Raw genomic sequence first — 19,351 nt, 5'->3', positions numbered from 1 at the left:
GAACGCCAGGACAGCAGTGGGCGGTAGCCGCACATCAATGTACTACTTACTCGTTTTGAATACGGCGCAATCTTTCGTGTACATCAGGAAGTGCCACAGTTGGAGATTTCTGTGAAGTTTTGTATTTAAGAAGGGATGTATTACATTAACGCATGGCAAAGTCATTGAAATGGCTGTTACATGGGCTGAATTACCGACTGAATTATGGAAGCCCGTTTGAGGGTTGCAATAAAGAGGGCGTATTGATTGAATGTGGCTTGTAGTTGCCTGGCCGGCTAACTTGCCTAGCTACCTAGCTCATTTTGTGACACTTCAAGTCACTTGCAAAACCTGTTTTCAGTTCCAGACGAAGGTCTAGCTAGACCAACCTATTGCAGAAAAGGCCTTTGTACGGGCTGTGAGAATGAATGGACGGCTGTGTTTATGAACGATAGGTAGCTGACGTTAGCTAACTTTGTAATAGCCATATCTTCCGGATCCCTGCACCAGTTTTCCTCGACTTTGGTGAGTATTGGTGCCACTGGTCCAGGTGTACAAGCCAGCCAAATATTATAGTTAACTGTGATTTGATGTTTAAATAGAAATAGAGGGGGTGTCTGTTAACAAGTGCAAGTATCGCTTGCGAGAGACCATTGTTTGCGAGCTAAGATCCATGTGATGGCTACAGACTTATTCTATGGCAGTTAAGGCTATCTGTCACTTTACTTTTTTGTCTTGCAGGTTTACTTTTTTTTATGAATAAATGTCTATGTAAGTTTGTGTGGAACTGCACCTGTTGACAGTTATGTTGCCACTTGTTGGCCACGGCATTCACTTTAAAAGAGATCATGGAGTGGCTATTTACTTTGTGGGCAAGGTATCTAGGGTGATTTATAGTCATTCCTGGAAAACCCACACGAAGTTGCCACATCACCTCGTTGATCACTATACATTTAGGAGAATCAGGAAGTGTCAGGTAGGAGAAGCAGGATGTGTTAGGAATGACCGTTTTTTTTGGCAAAAACACACTAAGATGTGTTTAGTGGATGTTTCTGTGTAATGTCTATTATTATCATATTCCCCAATATCATCAGCCTTTCATGTTTACTAGCCTGTTGGCATGAAGATGTCCTTTGTCACTCAGTATTTATAGTCACACAGCCATTTCCCTCCGAGGCAGTGTAAGATTTCATTTGAAAAAAAAAAAGCCCTTTTAACTCTTTGTTCTCTGTCTTCTTTCCGTAGTAAACCTGCGTAACCAGGTACAATGGCTACCACCCACCTGAAGTACTTATCTCTAGGTGTGCTGGTGTTCCAGACCACATCTCTGGTGCTGACCATGCGCTACTCCCGCACTCTGCAAGGGGACGGGCCACGCTACCTGGCCTCCTCTGCGGTGGTCACTGCTGAACTGCTGAAGATCCTTGCTTGCATCGTGTTGGTCCTCAAAGAACACAGTGAGTTTAGTGTTTTCAGTATGCTTATCTGTTACTGTCTGAATGCTGTTTTTGTTACAATAGCACAACAAAGTTGCAGTGCTGCAGAATAATTGCCATGTGACTTGGATAATACCATTACACACGAGGTAGTGTGTAGAGAAATGTGTGTCAGAAGAATCTTTGTACGGGTTTGGAGAGATTCAGTTTTCATAGTTTGGGAGGGGTCAATCCATGGAGGAATATGTGAAGAACTGTATAGGCAAATATGTAGTGGTAGCAAGTCTGAGCTCTTGGTGACAGGAGTAGTCAGTCATCTCTGACACATAATGGGTAAAGTAAAAAATGTAGGCAGGGTATCTCTAGGTGTTGAAAGCAGGTTTTATGCTGTGCTGTTACACAAAGTATGTATGGTAATCTGTTAAGGTTTCAAATGTTTTTTTTTTTAGCTTAGCCATGGAACTGCAGGCTATGCAGGCAGATTAAGTTATATATTGCTAATGTGGAGCGCAGGGACGTGCACAGGAATTTTGAAGGGCAGTTGGTCTGCCACGCCCCCGTCCCCCGGACACATATTTTGCCTATATCACTTGAAACTCTCACTAACCACCGCCGCCACGCCCCCGTCCCCTGGACGCTTATTCCGCGATTATTTTATCTAGGCCTACGTGAAGTTCTGCAGCCGTAATACTATTTAAAAAATATATATTTCCCTCGGAGGGGCAACTTCAGTCGAGGAGGGCAAACGGGCAGTTGCCCGAGCAACCTTAGCCCCCTCCTGTGCACGTCCCTGGTGGAGCGTGTACAGAGGAAATTCAAGAAGGAACGCCATACGAGAGTATGGAGCAGTCTGACATAAATATATACTATGGTCAGATGTATGTCTGCCTGAATTGGGATTGAAGTTGGAATAGTCAAGTTGGTAGGTGGTTGTTTGTGAGCTCTTGATAAACTCTGACACCAAGGGCATTCAGCAGTGCTTTTCAAGTTAGGATGTTAGCACTCTGAGATTCAGATGAATATAGAGTGTGCTATAAATTAAATTAATTATTATTATTATGTAGACATGACCTTTTTGGGGAAAATCCATAATTACAACAAATGTTCAGTGCAACAAGTGCACGGACAGTCACTTGGTTTGAACCAATGGGGAATGTTGTCAGAAACTGCTTTAGCATATTTAATGGAGGCAAGATGGGTTCTACTGTGCAATAGACAAAGCCTCTTGGAGGGCAGAAACTGTTTAGTAAAACTGGACAGCTGTGTGGTTTTAGAGGGCAGGATGAGTGCGTGCCCTTCAGGCTGTTGGGAGAAGAGCCTGAACAGTGCTCAAGGTCCAGTATGTTGCCTCTGGTGTGTGTGGCCAAGAGGTCAAAGCACTGCTGCAGGTTCCCTAAATCAACAGCAAAGACCCAGCAGGCACAGTCAAGGTGAACGTTAAAGGACCAAACTACAGATGGCTGGGTATATTATTTCGGATCTTTCTGAGATGGCGAAATTACATTTTAAAATGGCACAAAAGATCAACCGCGTTTTGCCTTTGTGATTTTCACGACGAGGCCCTCGGTGTATGTTGTTGCATAATTAACTGTCATGTAATCTGTAGTTGGAATGGTACAGAACTGCTAGTTCACACCCAGTGCTGGTGATGGATTGTTTGTCAAAATACGGATATCGACAAGGCGTAGCTCGTTTGGTGTGAGGCTTAGTTGTGAGGCTATCTCCAATGCTTAGTCAGACACAATACGTTTTAATATTTTGCTGTGTAATTGTGTAATTGATGACCTTTACATTTCATATCTGTTCATTTGGCAGACATTTATCCAGTGTAGCTCACAAGTAAGGCTTAACAACTCACAAACACACAGATACTTGACAAGATATGAGCGCAAGATAGATTTTAAGTGCTGTAAGAATAAACACGATCATGCAATGAGCAGTGATCACATTGTCAATAATTAACTTTTAGGTCTTTAGGAATAGGAGAGTGCTTAGTGACACCAGACACCCTGTATAGCATGCAACAATTTTAAACAAAACTAAATGGCTGTTGCTACGGTTTCCATAGCGATACAATTGGCACTATTTGCTACGGATACCGTAGCGATGAGATTGGAACTATAGCGCTGGCACTACAACCCCCTGCTGTCCAAGTGGGTTTTGGTGGCACAGTGACTCTCTTCCATTCAGTCTCCCTGGATTTGATTCCCGGTCAATGCAGTATTTTCTGTTTTGACAAAAGCATCTGCTAAACACCTGACCCTTACCATAACCAAGAGGCAGAAGTGCTGCTACACTGACTACGTCATGAAGGCGTGCTGACAGGGGGCCCCAGAGGGAGCGCTAGCAACCAGAGGTGCCCCCCACGTGCAGTGCCCTATTGCCTCTATTGCCCCTGCCTTGACTAAGTGCCGCACTAGGGTTCACCCCGGCACGGGAGGCAACCATTCTTTTGCCCCTCTCCACTGACAAACACCATGTTCCCTAATGCTACGGAATGGGAATTGGCACAGAAAAACCATTCCGGACTGATAATATTCAAACTATTGGTGTGGAATCTAGTTCCGTAGCAATAGTGTACTAACTGTAGTTCCAGTTCCGTATCTGTAGCTGGTGCCTTAAAAAAAAGAAATCCATAGATTAGTGTCAACAAACAGCTCTAGACTAGTGTTGACATACGCCATAGTCCTCACATTACACTGCCTTGGCCTTCATATCAATCATAGCAAATGTTATCTCACTCTGGCAGGTTACAGTGTCCGTGCTCTGAACAGCGTGCTAAGGCAGGAGATTGCACACAAACCCGTGGAGACCTTGAAGCTGGCCATTCCCTCTGGAATCTACACGCTACAGAACAACCTGCTCTATGTCGCTCTCTCCAACCTGGATGCAGCCACCTATCAGGTGAGGCCCTCAGAGAAGGGGAGGAGAATCTACAGAACCAAAAACCCAGGGGCACTCTGTTCAGAATCTACACACTGTTCAGCTTGAGAAGCATTGAACGCATTGAGTTGAGTTGTATTGAGCATTTAGGGAAACTCCAAAGCTGTATTGTGCTAGGGCTGATGCGTGGGTGTGGGCTACTGGCATGAAATTAGTTCCTGAATTGCACCTGTTTTTTCTTCCTGATATCCACATGTGTGTAGACCCTGGAATGCTGCCTCCAGTGTGGTCTTAGGCAGCTATGTAACCTAAAGGGTGTTTAAAAAAAAAAAAAAATTTAGTAATGTTAACTTTATACTTACATACTAGGAGCAGTGGAAGTGGACCTCTGCATATGACCCATGCTCTGCATTTTGGCCTATTCAATATAATGAGTAGTGAGCCCACACACACTAGGAGCAGGGAGCAGTTGGGGGGGGGGGGTTGTTAAGTGCCTTGCTCAAGGGCACCTCAGCCTTGGATGTTGAGGGAGGAGGGAAGGCACTGTTCATTCACTACCCCACCCACATTGTTTCCTCCTAGTCCAGGGGATTTTCTGCCTATTCTCTGATGAGTCTGTGTAAACTAGTATATTTGTGTTCACTTCAGGGAGGGTAAGGTTCTACAGCATTCTACAGCGTTGTCTGAATAGAAATACATTAGCTTAATTTCCTAAATTCAACAACTGAGTTATGAGAGTTTATTTTTTGTCTGAGTCCCAACCCCTTTATGTCCAAGGAACATTGGCAGTGAGATATCTGAGAAATGACACTTGAGGGATGAGCTTGCCATATGATGTTCACCACTGATGATTGGTGAATTGACCACAAAATGGACTCATTCATAAGAAGCCCAATTACAACTCTGAACTGAATGTCTCTTTTCTTCTCTTCTCCTCTGCCCTGATCAGGTGACGTACCAGCTGAAGATCCTGACCACGGCCCTGTTCTCCGTGTCCATGCTGGGCAGGAAGCTGGGGGTGTACCAGTGGCTGTCTCTGCTCATCCTCATGGGCGGGGTGGCACTCGTGCAGGTTAGTTCTCCTTATATTAGCCATGTGTAAACCTTTTCCCTGTAGAAAACTTCCTTTGTATGTGTCGAGTGAATCGATGCTTTTATGCAGAGATCGCAGTAAGGGTGTTGATTGTTGATACAAAAAAGTTTATTCTCACAGATTAAGTTGCCAATTTCCCTGTGTTTGTGTCTTTATGAATGTGTGTTTATGAATATGTGTGTGTGTGTTTATATTTGTGCACATGAATGCATGCATGCATCTCTGTGTGTGTGTTTGTCTTTTCCATGTGGGCGCAGTGGCCGTCTGACTCCCCGTCCGCCCCAGAGAAGGAGGAGCAGACCGCGGGCTCTCAGGTGGTGGGGCTGGTGGCCGTGCTGGTGGCCTGCTGCTCCAGTGGCTTCGCCGGAGTCTACTTTGAGAAGATCCTCAAGGAGAGCAAGCAGAGCGTCTGGGTTAGGAACATCCAGCTGGGTCAGTAGAGTCTGTGTTAACTCTACGAGTGCTTTTTTTTGTAAAAGTGACATTATGTCGATGAGTGCACCCCCTTTATAAAGCAAAAGTCATAAACGCTGAGCAAAAATGATGTTTTAAATAAAAATAATTGGCAATAACATGTCATGCTTCCCCACTCACCCGGTTTCAAATTTCATCCTCTAAATGTATTATCTATTTATTTATCTATTAAATGATAGATTAACTCATCCACATCTCTTTTTTTTTTCTTTTCTTTATTCATTTCAAATCATTATCATTTTCGCACTATTTAACATTTTGATTATATTAGCTTTTGTCTGGACTGCGCCTCCCATACAAACACACCATCTCCTTTATCTTGATGGGCTGCATTCTGGTTTGCCTGAGCTACATGCCCTGTGTTGTCATGACACAAATGATAGGCATATGATTTACCAACAATACACAATTAAATTAGCACATCCTCCTATTCATGCTCCACTTCTCCCAACCCCTCCACACACGCTGCACAGTGATTCCATTATTTGAAACAACCTAGTAATGTTCTTTGAATAGCCTGTCAGCTTTCTTTATGATCATCATTTGTCAAGCCCTGTCGGGGCATTGTCATTTAGGTGCTCGTGAGTCTTCTCCAGTATCCAATAACATAGTCATATCGGCCAGCCCATGTAAGCCATTCTGATGGCTTATTTGCGACTGACTCCCATGTTAATTCACAGAAAAAAGCAGGACAGGACTCTCTGCCTGAGCTCTGTTCCTCTGCACGTCTTTTGCCAGGATGTATCTTCATCTCGCATTTATTTTTAAACCCCAACGTGTGAACTGTGATAATCCTGCCATGATTCATTTCCGTGCGTGAACTGGAGTTGGGCCTCTGTATGTGAGATATTCATTGAGAAACCAGCAAGAGCTCCATCTTCGGCCCTTAATGTTGACTTTACAGCTATTTGAATTTCTCCCTGAGCTCCTGGCTTCTGGAATAATCCCCCTCGTATCATTGACTCAGTCACTTACTGTTCACGTCCATTCACATACAGTTCAAAATCAGCCATATACAGTTCAAACAAAGCTTCTATTGTGCCATTAGTCACTGCCACGCTAATGACACTTTGCCCATTAACGGCTGGTTTTGTCTTCTGTAGGGATGTTTGGCCTGGTGTTCGGTGTGATTGGCATGTTGATGTATGATGGGGATCGAGTGAGGGAGAATGGAATGTTCCAGGGCTACAACAGCCTCACCTGCGTTGTGGTCGCTCTTCAGGTAACTGTGACTGTATTCCAGCTGTTCATTTGAATGTCAGGAGATCATCTTTTCACCCCATTGATGTCAGAGAAAGGTGGCATAGTGTATTTGTGTTGCTAAACCAGTTAAGCATAATCCCATAGGAATGCCACCCTTCATACCTTCATCATTTTGTAATCATGTTTTAATAGGCTTAATGAGCCTGCATTGAATGGTTGATGTTTGCTTCAGCCAGAGTAGCTGGCTTGAAGGGTATAAATTGTTGTAACCGTGGTAACCAAACATAATTTGTGAATGCCAGAGTTTCGAGTTGCAGTCCTGACCGCCGGAGAGTGCTTGAGTGTAAATCTTGCACACTAGTGTAAACAGGTCCAGGAACCCTGCTGCTAAGGTCAAGAACTGGCTTCTGTGGGATCTTTAACAGCTGTGGTCATTTAAGGTCAAATTCACTGATTATTCTGTTTGAGCATAAATGTACTCCAGTGTTCTTTTTATTATGCTTCAGCAGCAATTTTTTCGGTGAATTGTCGTATACAAATAATGTGAGTTTGAGTCCGGTGCTTGACTGTGTTTGTCTACGCAACACTGGTGCCATGACTCAGATTGGGAGTGATATTTGGGGGGGGGTGAGTGTAACGGTAGCCAGCAGGTACAGTGCTGTGCAGTGAATAAACCTCACTCCACGACAGATGCTAGCACCCATGGGTTTTAGCCTCCTTGCTAGCATGACCGCCTCCCATGTCCGAGGTCGCAAATTCCTGTCTGGTGCGGGACTGTGCTTGTCTACACAGCGCAGGTTACGTATGGTGCCGTGACCCGGATGCCTACTGATATATACACATCCCTGTTCTCCCCCAAGGGCCAGGTTCAGGTATTTCAAGTACACACTAATGCAAACCTAATGGTAAATGACAGTAAAGCAATCCATAACCACTGCAGGGCTCCAGATGGTGCCTAAAATGGTCGCCAATGTGCCTACACTTTTAATTCTTTCCCCATCCACACCAGTGGTGAGCGTCCCTGCGCTACTCTGATCGCCCAGGTTATAAAACAACTTGCCTGAAAGACAAGTGCAGTGTCGCAAAACTTCCTGTATTTGTATTGCCATCAGTTTTTTAGCTAGCATCATCATTTATGAAATACTTAACCTGTAACTACATAGGCTAAGCTTTGCAGCAGGTTCCCCATGTCATCTCTCTTCACCTAGGGTTAGGGTTGCCTGACAAAACTTTTCTAGTTTTTTTTTTTTTTTGATCAAGCTTGCAACAACCCACGCTTTTTTGGCTGGAGCCCTGCGAGGTGGAACAACCAGCTGGCTTACTTTACCTTTTTTATTACCCTGCTACTTGAAAATATTAGACCACAGAGTGCCTCAATCGACCCAACAGAATTTAGTATTCCAGAGGTCTGTATAATAATGTAAGAATAGCACGCTGAGAGAGAATGTTTGCCCAGTGGAAAATGCCCAATGGTATATTATACCATTACTGTTTGCCAGGCAAAGTATTGATCACACTGTCAAAGGATCAACACATCATGTTATTGGTCCATTAAACTTTTAGAATGCAATGTAGAGCATTTTGCTGCCCTGCTGGCATAGACTTTGTTTCTCTGGTTTTTAAATGTCTAACTCCTTTCTATATTAAGGCTCTTGGTGGACTCGTAATAGCTGCTGTAATCAAATATGCGGACAACATCCTGAAGGGCTTCGCCACATCACTCTCCATCATCCTTTCCACACTTATCTCCTACTTCTGGCTTGAAGACTTTGTGCCCACCAGGTGCTGTAACACACACACACACACACACACACACACACACATACACACACACACACACACACACACACACACACACACACACACACCAAACTAAATCAAACCACTAATTCAGTGAAACTGGCACTTACATCTTGTTGTTGTTCTTTTTCTAGCGTTTTCTTCATGGGAGCAATGCTAGTCATAGTAGCCACCTTCCTCTATGGCTATGAGGGCAAGCCCTCCACAAACCCGAGTCGAGCGTGAGGGGGAAACCAAAGGACTCGCTCCAGAGGCGCTGATTTAAAGGAGTGTGAGAGAAAGAAAAAGGTTTTTTTTGGAGGCAGGACTATATCAAAGGAGGCATATCTGCAGCATATCACCACACACAAGAGCGTTCCGTGGCCTTGTGTAGAGACGGTCAACCACACAAACTCCCCTTTGAAGAAGTCCAAGTTACAGAAGTTGGTGTCAAACACTAACCAAAGGACACTGAAGATGGTCAGCCTGGCTCTTTCATCATTCAAGTCGTGCTCTCAACCCGCCCAACACGTTCCAGGGAAGCCACGACCCAATGATGTTTCTCTGAGAGATTCTCCAGATTTACTTAGAACCACCTCTCACACATATCTAAACTGCACAGGGAGAAAACGCCATGATCAGATGCCAAACTTAATGTGCTCACAATTATTTGTTTGTTTGTTTTTTTTAGGACTAGGGGGTATACAATGTTTTAATGAGAAATGTAATTGAAGTTAATCAGTGCTTGGGAGGGGAGCAATGCAAATATTGATTTGAGTGGATTTTCAGATTTTTGGGGGGGCCAGATTATGGAATCATAGATCAAGCTTCGCCACATGCAAAAAAAATAGAAGCGACAACCAGGATGAATAAAGAAGTGTGTGAATAAAAAGGTAAACCCTAATACCCTAAATACTACGGTCAAACTCAGAAACACTGTCATCTTTCACACTCATTGCAGAAGGCACCTCGTTGCAAGGGTAGCGTACGGGCAGGTCAATTTCTGTTTCATGTCGTGGTTACTGTTTTTTTTTATGTTAATTCGAAATGGAATGTACATACTGTAAATCAAGGCAGACAAATATATTTGTACAGTGTTCACAGAAGCACTTGCAATAATGAAAACACTTGTGTCACTTTGTCCTTTTATTACCTCAAAAACACTGCATGCATGCAAAAAAAAGTAGAAGATTTTGATACCATTCTTTCAGATTGATGCCCCAGGATGGGTGTAGTTGAGTACTCCACACTGTTCTGACTTTCTTCACTACCAGTATCTGGACACATGTTTTGCAGCTACCTTAAACAGTGGGGCATCTGTATGGAGTTTTTCTGCATATATGCGTCACCCACTTTGCAAGAACACCATTTATCATCACATCCATTGTCAAAGGAGATTTGAATGGCCTGAAATATTCAAGTTAACAGTAGTGTCTGTACACTTAAAATCAATCATTCATTCTGTGTAAATCACCAACGGTATAGGAATGGCTGATACATACATTTGCCCCTTTTTTTTAATTGTGCAGGTTGTTTTTGGGTGTAATTTGGGTGGTTCTATTGATGGCTTTGTATTGATGTGTGTGTGTATGTCTTAGTCTGTGTGTGTCTGTGTCTGTGTGCACATGTGTGTGTCTGACTACACATCTTTTGGCTGATCTGCAGCTCACTAATGAGGAGCAGGGGGACTTTTCACATTCTCTCTAAGCACCTTGCTTCCCCTTCCTCTGCCATGTCAACCTACCAGCGATACGGAAGCTTCCTAATAGCTGCCATCCACTGGTAAAACTGTGGACTTCAAATCCTAAAACAATTTTCTCATACATGTACCATTTTGAGAATGTATGTTCAGGGATAAAAATGCCTGTTCTGGGTGCCTTTTGCATACTTCAAGTATGTATTTGACCCAGAGGCAAAGGCAGTCTGATTTAACCCTAGTCCATCCCCTAATGATATAACAATCATCAAAGTTAATAGCAGGAGGCCATAAGGCAGACTTTACTTTGTGGTGCCATCCACAAAGTATTCTTCATCCCAATCGAACTTTGCTTGCCAATCATTCTCTGTGTGCTGACTGGCTTGTCACATTGGCCTAGTTGATTGGAATGCTATGCCACATTTGTGCAAGGCAGTTTATTGTGATGTCCACTCACAATCTGTGTGTGCAGTTCAAGAGCACTTGGGCTCCCAGGAACATATTAAGGCAGTGGTCCTATTTTGAGTGTCACTAGTACCCAGGTGGCCGATAAGGTTTGAAGGCAGTGGTGTGGATTTAAGGCAGTTGCCCTCTCTGTCGCCTTCCAAGTAAAAGAGGTCTCCTTTCACGGCTGTTCCTGGTTTTGTCCCGCATCCCGCGGGTCATTTGGAGGGTATCACCACCAGCGGTGCCCCTCTCTTGGGCCTCCACATGAGCACCTGAGCATCGTTTGCATTAGGCCGGCCCATGGCGTTGAGCGGGATGGGCTCCATCCGGGTTAAGACCCGTGGTTGGTCCTGATGTGGCCGGCCTATCAGACGCGCCCGGGAGCCCAGGGATTTGCAGGGGTCCACAGCGATGTCCACTCTCATACGCCACTTGATAGTCTGCAGCAGGATTTTCTCACAGGTACCGGCATTGAGCGCAACCAGCCATGTGGTGAAGCTCTGGTCCCGCTTGATGTGAGTGAGCAGCGGCACGTTGCTGTCGCTCACCGGCACGGCCCAGGTCACGCTGGGGTAGAAGTTGTCATTCATGCTGACGGTGAAGCGCGATGGTTTGGCCGTGGGCCCGGCTAGTGTCACCGTCTCTGTGGTGTTGCCATACCATGGGTAACTGACGCCATCTGAGTCGCTGATGGCTCGCACCAGACCTTCACGCAGCTCAGGAAGCTCCCAGCTTGACCTGTGAGGAGGGGAGACACTGTTTAAAGTTTGCCTATTTCTATTTCCACGTCTCTTGACACAATCATTTAAAGACAACTTATTACATTAAGCTACAGTAACCTGAATACATGTACCCAAAGCTACTCTGCTAGACTTACCTGTAGGCTACATCACAGCATAGATTGTTTTTGTGAAGTTTCTCAGCAAACCCAGCCCTTAACAGGTCTGGGAAATACACATGGTCCTTTTAAAACGCTGCAGGCTATTCTAATAAGACAATATTCCCCAACAACGTCCATGTACAGTCTGTTGATATTGAGTTCAGGTGTTTGTTTTCATTTGTTTATACTGTATATTTTCATCGTGTTTTGATAATTGATAAATGTTAAGGATATTTTGATAAGAACTACATATTGCACCTTTAACTAGAGCAGTTTAAAAGTCAGGGATTGCCATTCCAGTTATTCAGTCAAACACAAAAACGCAGGTGGTGGGCTGAGCAGATCTAGTTCCACACTGGTGGAACGAACTGCCTAGCACTACCAGTGCAGGGGCATCCCTCTCTACCTTCAAGAAGCTTTTGAAGACCCAACTCTTCAGAGAGCACCTCCCTTCCTAACGGGCACTTCGACCAGTGCTTAACTTGCACTTACAGCAGTTCATTACAGTACATTCCTGCACTTCTTTTTCTTTTCTATTTCGTTTTTCTATTTCTTATGTAAAGTAGTATTTATTGTTACACCAGGTTTCTATTGCTTGTAGCTTGACTGTTCTCTCCCTTGTACGTGGCTTTGGACAAAAGCGTCTGCTAAATGACTAAATGTAAATGTAATCTGACATTCCATTTCAAATTTCTGACTGTCCATGTTTAGGTAAATAATATTGTGACTTTAATCAGCACAATACAAATGTTATTTCACTACAAAGTTGCTTTGGCCCAAACATGATCTCAGCAGGTCTTTGGGTTTCATCAGTGCTGTAAGAGATCAGTGTGCGTCCTCAACTTTGACCCCGGTGGTTGAGTGGACTTTATCTGCACCATCTGTCCCTTGGGCCCCTGAGTCCTCCAGACCGTTCACCCACACCCCAGATTGGATTAAACACCCCCATGCATATGTCTCCACCTCCAGAACAGCAACCCCTGAGGCACCGTCAGAGCAGCTTGCGCTTAACTGCTTTCGTCAGAGTGTGTGATTTTCTTCTATCTATATTCCTCCCCCCTTCCCCAAGCTGCCTGAAGTTGGAGCTTAAGAGCACGTCAATGTGTTCCTTGGCTCTCTTTTCTCAATCAATGAGGCCAAGACAGCCAAAAACACCCAAGTGTTCATCCCTGTCATCAGTTCTTCTATGTTAAAGTAATGGTCAGGATATAATTTTGTGGGTGTTTGAAAGAACAGGACAGCACAGTGAATGATGAGGGCAAAACCACTTGGGCCCACTTACTGTCAGTAATGCATAGATGCATGTACACGCACGTTAGCAATCACACACACCTCTGCAAACTAATCCTGTGTTGAGCTTAAGTCATTTTTTTTTTGGGCTACATATCAGTATCCATGTCCCTTTCCATAATAACCTCACAAGTTAGGCTACATGTCTGAGATAAACCCTGGTCTGCTGTGGGGATGCATGCCAGTAACATTTGACAGTTAGAAGCTGAGAAAGTGTGAATTTTAAGTAACTGAAGGACTACTGAGTGAATGACCGTGATGGACACTTACATGCCAATGTCCCCATAAGTGTTGTAAAATTCCATCTGTGTGCACGCTTGAATCCAACCAACAACCCAGGTCTCGTTCCTGGGGATCGGAGGCATCACAACCCGAGCCGAGGCCTTGAAATAAGGTGTTTTGTAGCGCAGCACTATGGGCGAGTTCTCTTCGATCACTGTCGGAGTGTGGTCTATGGTTGCCAACACATCATAGACAACTATGTTCTCGCGTTTGATACGCGACTTGCAGGCGATGCTTTGGATGCAGCCCATGGCTACAAGCGAGAGAGCCAAGGGAACAGACCAGGACTGAACAGCTTTCGAGTTTGGCAAAATACACATCAATCCTGATCACTTTCCATGCAACTGACAACACAAGTTCATTCATCCAATGGAATTTGCTTATTAACTGCTCAGTTTATATGCGCTAATATGCTCTCTTTTTTTGCATTTGCTCAATATTATGAGGTGCGAATAGGGTAGTGAAGAAAAAGTAGGGTATGTAGACTTGTGCGCTGATTTTTTCATTGAAATGTGAGAGATAGTTGAACAGGTTTTTGTGGTTGACAAAACGCTATTCTCAGATGCCCACCGATGTCTCCACGCCTGTGGTGCACTGCGCTCTCTGATAGCCTCTCGCTGCAGCAGACGGTTCCTCGGACTCGAATTTCCTCGTTCACTTGGTTACCCTTCTCAAAACATTTGCGTGTCCTTTTGCAGATCTCTTCCCGCTCTATCCTCTTCTTTTTGGCGCGTGCTGTCATGTCACTATCTTGGCGGGGAATCAGGCGAGTCAGGTGTGGCGGGTCGCTTCCTTCGACTTGCGACGGCCGTGATGCTTGTTGATTCGGCGCAGGAGGTTAGGCTAGTATTTCCACGGCTCGGCACCGAAAACGGGCTATCTTGCTATACCTCACAAGAGGAACAGAACCAAATGCGGTGCTGGCTATATCTGGACATAAATATAAGCGTAAACGAGCTCCTCTGCTCCTGTTTATCAAATGTTTTCCTGGAGCTCAGCGGCTTCACATAGTCGACACGTCCAGATACGAATACAATGGAATATCCTCAGCGTGTGCTTCCAAGTCCTGAATCTGAAGACACGTTTCATGTTAACGTACCTTCGAAGGACAGTATTTATTTGGCGCTTTTGGCCACAAATGTATAGCCTCGGTGCGCTGCCGCTCTCCTCCCTGATGACAATGCTGTCGCTGTTCAGTTTCTCATGGTGCTGATGATGCTCAATGAACTGAAGGGAGGGGGGAATGGAACGTGTGGGAGTGTGGACTGTCAGTGATTTGTACTCAGTTACAATCCGTCTAGAACTACTTATGTTATACACAACAGATTGAATTAGCAGTCTGTTTCATTAGATAGCCTCCTTAATCACTTGGTGTCATGTGAATGTGAATTTGTTTTACACGGACAAGAAGGCTTCATTTTTTGAGGCACGGAATCTGTCTTCACTACTGTAGTGTAAGGAGAACATAAATGTCCACTCTTTTTCAATGCAGTTGCAGAGCAGGGAATTGTTCTGACGGGGGGGGGGGGGGGGGGGTGTCTATTTGACTTTGGATCTTAAACAAATCACTTACACACGAAGAACTCGTAATCTGTTTTGTTTCCGGTGTTCATCAGCGCGGAGATTTGCATTCAACAGCACAATAGGCGCCTTCAGTCGGTGTCTGCAGCTGTCCCTCATCTCGGATGCGTGTCTCTAGAACCTTAAACCATTGACCAATCAATCAACAATGCAGAAGCTATAGAGGAGCTATAAGAGCCATAATTTCCCCCAAAGAGTTAATGAGGTTTCCCCACCATACTCTATGGAGGTGAGGCAGTGAAGGCTGCGAGTCTGATTCATGATAAAATCACAATCTCACGTGGTTCTCTGCTTGCTTATTACTTGCCTGTGGCAAACGAGTTCAGTATGCCACTCTGTTCCAACATGTGTTGAATGGAGAATTGTCCAGTAAGGGATATTTGAGCTCTGTTCATTAACCAGATGCAGTGCTACATGTGTCACTCTCAACACAGGTACATGATTTAGCACTGCTGCAGCACTGACACAAATGGGGTCTGATAACAAGCTTCTGACACATAGGCTATATTTACACGGCTACCATTGCTGTGCAGTGGACCATATTTAATATTCGCTGCATGTACCTGCATTTCAACAGACATAAACAACAGGGGCAGTCAAACCACCAGTATCCCTTTCAACCATGCTCTTCCCTTAGAACACTGTTAGGCCCTGTCTTTGCTCTAGTGATCACACAATACTGCCTCCTGCCATCATGTTGGCAGAAACACCTTTGCTTTTTCAGGCGTAAGGCTATCATTTGTCAATGACAAATATGTTTGGTTTGCCAAATTCAGCCTCTGAATTTGGCAAACCTACTGATGTCTGGATCACAGATGGAAGAATTGTCACCTCAGCCATATTAGCTTGCTCCCCCGTGAACATTTTGGTTTGGCCTTTGGTGGGAAGACTGGCCATTTGTCATTCGTCTAATGGCTGTTGGAGAACACATTCCCGCACACACAGACAGCCTTACATGAATCCACACTCTCTGTGCTGTTGCTAGGCGATGAGACCATGCAGATGGACCAGGAGAAATTTTGCTCCTTAATTGATGGCTTTTCACGTAACCAAGACAACCTTTTGGGGATGGACTTGTGTTGGCAGATGTCACATTTCTCCTCCTCCCTGACGGCAGGGCTGATGGAGACGGTGATGATGCGAGTTCACAACATGAGAGAAGTGGGATCCCTCAAGCTTAACATTATTCTGTTCCGCTGTCAGATCTCTATGTACTTCAGTGAATTAACTTGATAATTGTACTCAGCAGAGGATTATGAAGGATATTGTGATACATTCACAAAATGTGGTTATATAATTTATGATTAGGCTTTGTAGATTAATATGGTTTTGAAGTCACATTTATAGATTCATTAGAAATAATCAAAATCTAATCTCATTAATTTCTCTGTTTTCACAAACATGTTTAACATTATGTCTGTGGATGTGCTGCCAATGTAGGTTTGTGTAGAGAGGTGATAAGATCAGTGGTCACACAGCTTTTGATTGATCCTTATTCTGTCTACTTGTGAGAGTGAATGATAGCATCACCAGGTTTGTACATTCAAAATGTATTCTCTTGTCTTTCTGGATCTTTGGTGTCTTAGAAAAAAACACAGCTGTCTACTCCCTACATTCAAATTGTGTTCAAAGGCAACCATCTTAACCGATTTCAGCGCCAACTGTTGGTGCAATTAAATGCCAATTTCATTCAGATTCAGAACTGTCACTGTAGAATGTAGGTAAAAAGGGGCATCTTGATCGTTATATTAGGTATTTAAGGTCCCAGGAACCCAGACTACAGCTTTGAGTGCCAACGTTTCAAAACAAGGTTTAGATTGACATTCAGGGGACATTCAGGGATATTTATTTTCATTCAGTTACATCATCACATGAATTCAACAAGTCAGTGCATTGCCATTTTATACCAGAACAGGAGAGGTGATGCATTAGAAATAAAGTAATGTGATGTCATGAGGTTGAAATATCACTGGATTCTGAGACTGGGCAGCAACAGTAACATTTCTGACTGCATTTGACAACTGTGTCCAGTAGGTGGTGGTCAAGTTTCCAAATGAATAGTCTTCTCCCTTGTTAAAAGTGTCCTGTGTTCCATAGCAGTCACAATCCAAAAGTCAAGCTTTGCCTTGTGAAGACACAGAAATAACCAGGTTATAATGACTGACATAAATGGCTTACTCAAATGCAAATATAATCAGCTGTCACTGTCCGAATGGGTCAAACTGAATTTCAATAACAAGTTATGTGAAAGAAAAAATGTTTATTAAATATACAACCCATAATTTCCTTGTTAAATTGATGCCATTACACTTATCATGGCCAGTGGTACTTAAACATGGACCAGTGGGCTGAACCCTCAGAATGGCAATAGACTTTGAGACGGCTAGCTGTTATCCTGGGTAATCAGAGGATCCGGGCCTCTGTGTGCGGTGTGGGCGTCTGCTCTTTCAAAAAGAGGACTTTGGCGTGTGGTCTGCTGTCTATTTGTGTGCCTTGGACTTCAGGGACATAATGGGAGCTGATCCCACCTGTCTGAGCTGGGCTGGGCCTGAGCAGGACAATAGAGGGAGAGAGGGAGAGAGTGGGGGGAAGGAGGCCCAGCTAGAGACCTTCCCTGTGGACTGAGAGAGAGAGAATAAGGGGGGGGGGGGGCAACATGGGCCCCATTTGTCTTGGGCAGCAGTTAATGGGTTGGTTAAAATACATGTTAATCCCAGTGAGGACAGAACCATTAGTAAGTACTGCCTCCACTCGCCACCTCCGCTGCCTGCCAGCATTCCTGACCAGGTTTCAGGAATGCCACTGGGCTACCGCGGGTTACATGCTTTTCAGAGAAATAACGTTTGAGCCATCACCACACAGTTGCTTTGTGTAAAATAATCTAACATATATATACAGGCATATATTGTACAAATACATATACTGTACGTATAGATGGAAATGCACACAGGTGAAGTTAAAAATGTACTGTATATATAGTAAACTACAATTTATAAAGGGTATACTGGTGTAAGGCGAAATTACACAATTTCAGTCATTAAGGTATAGGTTTAGCTTTAATAAAATGCTTAAAATGGAAAATATTTTGTGTCATCCTTTCTTTGGTTCAAGCTTTATAAGTTATTTGAGGAATAGTGGCAAACATCTGGTTTCATAAGGTTTGTGTTGACATCTGTTTCCATGGTACGGTGTATGTGTAAAATAAAGTTTATACATTTTAATATATTAATTTAGTTGAGAAGTCTATTGCTCTTCGATGTTTTTATGGGGTCAACCAGAACTATTGTCTGAGGGGTGTAGAGTGTAACACTCATCTGGTTTCGAAAACACATTTTCTTTTGACCTTTTCTGCTTTAATGAAACTTCAGAGAGATAAAGGCTGAATGGCTGAGCTTGGCTCTCCACCACATCATAGGGGTGTGCCAGTATTTCTGTGTGTGTGTGTGTGTGTGCGTGCGTGTGTGTGTGTGCGTGCGTGTGTGCGTGTGTGCGTGTGTGTGTGCGTGCGTGTGTGCATATGTATGACATACTGTCAGTTCATGATGTCACATTCATTCCTCCAGGAATGTGTGGTATACGTATACCTGTGCACACAGCTCTATACCCTCTGTATCCATGCGAAGAGGTCGTGTCTCATTGCGGCCCCTCTCTGTGTAATAAAGAATTGGAAGCTGCTGCTTGTCCGGGTGTCTTTCAACGCCATCCAATGCCAGAGGTGATCAGGGAAGCCCTCTGACAAATAATCACCACGCGAGTGATAACCTACCAGCCTGATTAACACATTTTGGCAAGGACTCAGTCTATCGGGCTCCATAATCTCATGAACACAGAAGAACGGTCTGCAGTGAAATTAGCACTTAGTTCATTACACAGAAGCACTCTGGGTTTCTATGACGCAGCTGTCAGTCATACAACCAAAGGTTAAACTTCAACTTTCAGATTGATTTGGAACATCTCAACCACAAATGCCATGTCAAGGACTGGCTTAATGTAACATTGAAACGTTGCATTTGGATTTTAAACTGTATTTATCAAAGCATTTCAATATCATATTTCCCAAAACACCCTGTGACAATTCTTTTCACCTAAAGCAAGTAACAAAAAAACAAAATGCCCAATGCCTATGCATGTGTCTGGCACCTCAGTTAATCACGTCAGTGTCTAATGTCACTTTACAGTGGATGTATTAATAAAGAGTGCTACTGAAGTTGGATACCGTAATAAGAACATCACAGGCCCACAGAGGCCCAAAGTAATGAGTGGAAGACTGAGGAGCAAAGAGGGGAGAGAGACGGGCAGAAGTGCCTGTTGACAGACAGCACTCCAAA

At 44.0% G+C, this 19,351-nt stretch overlaps 2 protein-coding genes across 2 annotated transcripts; one reads left to right on the top strand and one right to left on the bottom strand.

The window, feature by feature from the left end:
- Window positions 1–40: 40 nt before the first annotated feature.
- On the top strand, window positions 41–9,972 carry slc35a3a (solute carrier family 35 member A3a). The gene is made up of 8 exons (XM_012820731.3): window positions 41–504; window positions 1,225–1,436; window positions 4,165–4,319; window positions 5,248–5,370; window positions 5,649–5,823; window positions 6,969–7,087; window positions 8,717–8,850; window positions 9,003–9,972. The coding sequence occupies exons 2-8, from the start codon at window positions 1,247–1,249 to the stop codon at window positions 9,091–9,093; spliced, it is 987 nt and encodes a 328-aa protein (XP_012676185.1). The 5' UTR covers window positions 41–504; window positions 1,225–1,246; the 3' UTR covers window positions 9,094–9,972.
- Window positions 9,973–10,431: 459 nt separating this feature from the next.
- fam78bb (family with sequence similarity 78 member Bb) lies at window positions 10,432–14,862 on the bottom strand. The gene is made up of 2 exons (XM_012820711.3): window positions 13,431–14,862; window positions 10,432–11,728 (listed from the first exon to the last, which is right to left on the bottom strand). Exons 1-2 carry the CDS (start codon window positions 13,760–13,762, stop codon window positions 11,206–11,208), a joined length of 855 nt encoding a protein of 284 aa, XP_012676165.2. The 5' UTR covers window positions 13,763–14,862; the 3' UTR covers window positions 10,432–11,205.
- Window positions 14,863–19,351: the final 4,489 nt, after the last annotated feature.

This window comes from Clupea harengus, chromosome 10 (assembly GCF_900700415.2).
Source record: "Clupea harengus chromosome 10, Ch_v2.0.2, whole genome shotgun sequence".
In the NCBI taxonomy this organism is placed as follows: Eukaryota; Metazoa; Chordata; class Actinopteri; order Clupeiformes; family Clupeidae; genus Clupea; species Clupea harengus.
The sequence above is the reverse complement of the archived record's forward strand: the minus strand, read 5'-3'. Positions and strand labels throughout refer to the sequence as shown.